This window comes from Nansenia antarctica (assembly GCF_963989245.1).
Source record: "Nansenia antarctica genome assembly, chromosome: 5".
NCBI classification, from domain to species: Eukaryota; Metazoa; Chordata; class Actinopteri; order Argentiniformes; family Microstomatidae; genus Nansenia; species Nansenia antarctica.
In genome coordinates, this window is record NC_137690.1 from 75,632,889 (window position 1) to 75,635,388 (window position 2,500).

The 2,500-nt window shown below is 59.3% G+C and overlaps 1 protein-coding gene across 1 annotated transcript in view; it reads right to left on the reverse strand.

Moving 5' to 3' along the window:
• plekho1a (pleckstrin homology domain containing, family O member 1a) overlaps positions 1 to 2,500 on the reverse strand; it is a gene marked incomplete at both ends in the record, with an annotated part of 31,834 nt that overhangs the window by 4,435 nt on the left and 24,899 nt on the right. The window contains one exon of the mRNA XM_080531982.1: positions 644 to 748. Coding sequence (XP_080388108.1) covers positions 644 to 748 — 105 coding nt within the window. The remainder of the gene's footprint in view (positions 1 to 643; positions 749 to 2,500) is intronic.

The following is a 2,500-nucleotide window of genomic DNA, read 5'->3' on the forward strand; positions in this document are numbered from 1 at the left end:
CAGAGGGAGAGGGAGGGGGGGGAGAGAGAGAGGGAGAGACAGAGAGGGAGAGAGAGAGAGAGAGGGGGGGGAGGGGGAGACAGAGAGAGAGAGGGAGGAGAGAGAGAGAGTGAGGGAGAGAGGGGGGGAGAGACAGAGAGGGAGAGAGAGAGAGGGGGGGGGGAGACAGAGAGAGAGAGGGAGAGGAGAGGAGAGGGAAAGACAGAGAGGGAAAGACAGAGACAGTGAGAGACGAGAGGGAGAGGGGGGAGGGGAGACAGAGAGAGAGAGGGGAGAGAGGGAGGGAGAGAGGGGGGGAGAGACAGAGAGGGAGAGAGAGAGAGGGGGGGGGGAGACAGAGAGAGAGAGGGAGAGAGAGAGAGGGAAAGACAGAGAGGGAAGACAGAGACAGTGAGAGAGAGAGGGAGAGGGGGGAGGGGGAGACAGAGAGAGAGAGGGAGAGAGAGAGACAGAGACAGAGACAGTGAGAGAGAGAGGGAGAGAGGAGGGGGGAGGGGGAAGACAGGGGGTGGGTAGAGAAAAATAAGGACAGTTGAGTAGAGATAGATAGAGCACTAGGAGGAGAGAAGAGAAGAGAGGAGAAAGGTCAAAGGTCAAGTCCCGCCGGTCCAGAGACGGGGGACGTTGATGATGCTAAGCTAACCTCGTCTAACACGCGGTTCTTGGCTTTGACGATGGCGAGGCTCAGGGCGTTCACCCACGACTCCTTCTCCTCTGGGCTGACCGCCAGGAACACCAGGTTAGGAACCTGAGAGAGGAGGGAGAGAGGACATGAGAGAGAGGAGGAGGGAGGAGGAGGGAGGGGAGGGAGAGAGGACATGTGAGAGAGGAGGGAGAGAGGACATGTGAGAGAGAGGAGGAGGGAGGAGGAGGGAGGAGGAGGGAGGGGAGAGGAGGAGAGAGAGAGGACATGAGAGAGAGGAGGAGGGAGGGGAGGGAGGGGAGAGGAGGAGGGAGGAGGGAGAGAGGACATGTGAGAGAGGAGGGAGAGAGGACATGTGAGAGAGAGGAGGAAGGAGGAGGAGGGAGGAGGAGGGAGAGAGGACATGTGAGAAAGGAAGAGGGAGGAGGAGGGAGGGGAGGGAGAGAGGAGAGGAGGAGGGAGGAGGGAGAGAGGACATGTGAGAGAGGAGGGAGAGAGGACATGTGAGAGAGAGGAGGAGGGAGGAGGAGGGAGGAGGAGGGAGGAGGAGGGAGGGGAGAGGAGGAGAGAGAGAGGACATGAGAGAGAGGAGGAGGGAGGAGGAGGGAGAGAGGACATGTGAGAGAGGAGAGGAAGGAGAGGGGGAGAGAGAGAGAGAAAGAGAGAGGAGGGAGAGAGAACATGTGTGAGAGAGGAGGAGGGAGAGAGGAGGAGGAGGGAGAGGAGGGAGAGAGGAGGAGAGAGGACATGTGAGAGAGGAGGGAGGAGGAGGGAGGGGAGAGGAGGGAGAGGAGGGAGAGAGGAGAGGGCATGAGAGAGAGGAGGAGGGAGGAGGAGGGAGAGGAGGAGAGAGAGGAGAGAGAGGACATGAGAGAGAGGAGGAGGGAGGAGGGAGGGGAGAGGAGGGAGAGGAGGAGGGAGAGGAGAGAAGAGGGAGGAGGGAGAGAGGAGAGAGAGAACATGTGAGAGAGGAGGAGGGAGGAGAGAGAGAGAACATGTGTGAGAGAGGAGGAGAGAGGAGGAGGGAGAGGTGGGAGGGGAGGAGGGAGAGAGGAGGAGAGAGGAGGGAGAGAGGAGGAGAGAGAGAGAGAGGAGGTGGGAGGGGAGAGGAGGAGAGAGGAGGGAGAGGTGTGGAGAGAAGGAGAGAGGAGGGAGGAGGAGAGAGGGAGAGAGGAGGTGGGAGGGGAGAGGAGGAAAGAGGAGGGAGAGGTGGAGAGAGAAGGAGAGAGGAGGGAGGAGGAGAGGGAGAGAGGAGGAGAGAGAGGAAGAGAGGAGGGAGAGGTGTGGAGAGAGAGAGAGGTGGAGAGAGAGGGAGAGGAGGAGGAGAGAGGAGAGAGGAGGGAAAGAGAGGACTTAATGGGGGGTTATATAGAATATATGCAAATTCCCCGGACAGGCAGTGATGGGGGAGGCTGAGCAACGTTCTTCCAACAAGGAAAATCTGTATTTATTATTTATTAATAGTGAAAAAGTGGACCAGCTATTATATGAATAATCATACAGCTACGTACATACTGTACTCACTAGCTCTGCTGTGCTTTAGATGAGACAGAGCATACCCCAGGGGAGGCTGGATGTGACGTACTGAGGAACGGTATCAAACACGTGATGTGAATTACAATGAGCTGCTTTCTGATTTCCACCTCCACCAGCCTCCCCTGGCCTCCACCAGCCTCCCCTGCCCTCCCCCAGCCTCCCTTGGCCTCCACCAGCCTCCCCTGGCCTCCACCAGCCTCCCCCGACCTCCACCAGCCTCCCCTGCCCTCCCCCAGCCTCCCTTGGCCTCCACCAGCCTCCCACTGCCTCCCCTGCCCTCCACCAGCCTCCCCTGGCCTCCACCAGCCTCCCCCGACCTCC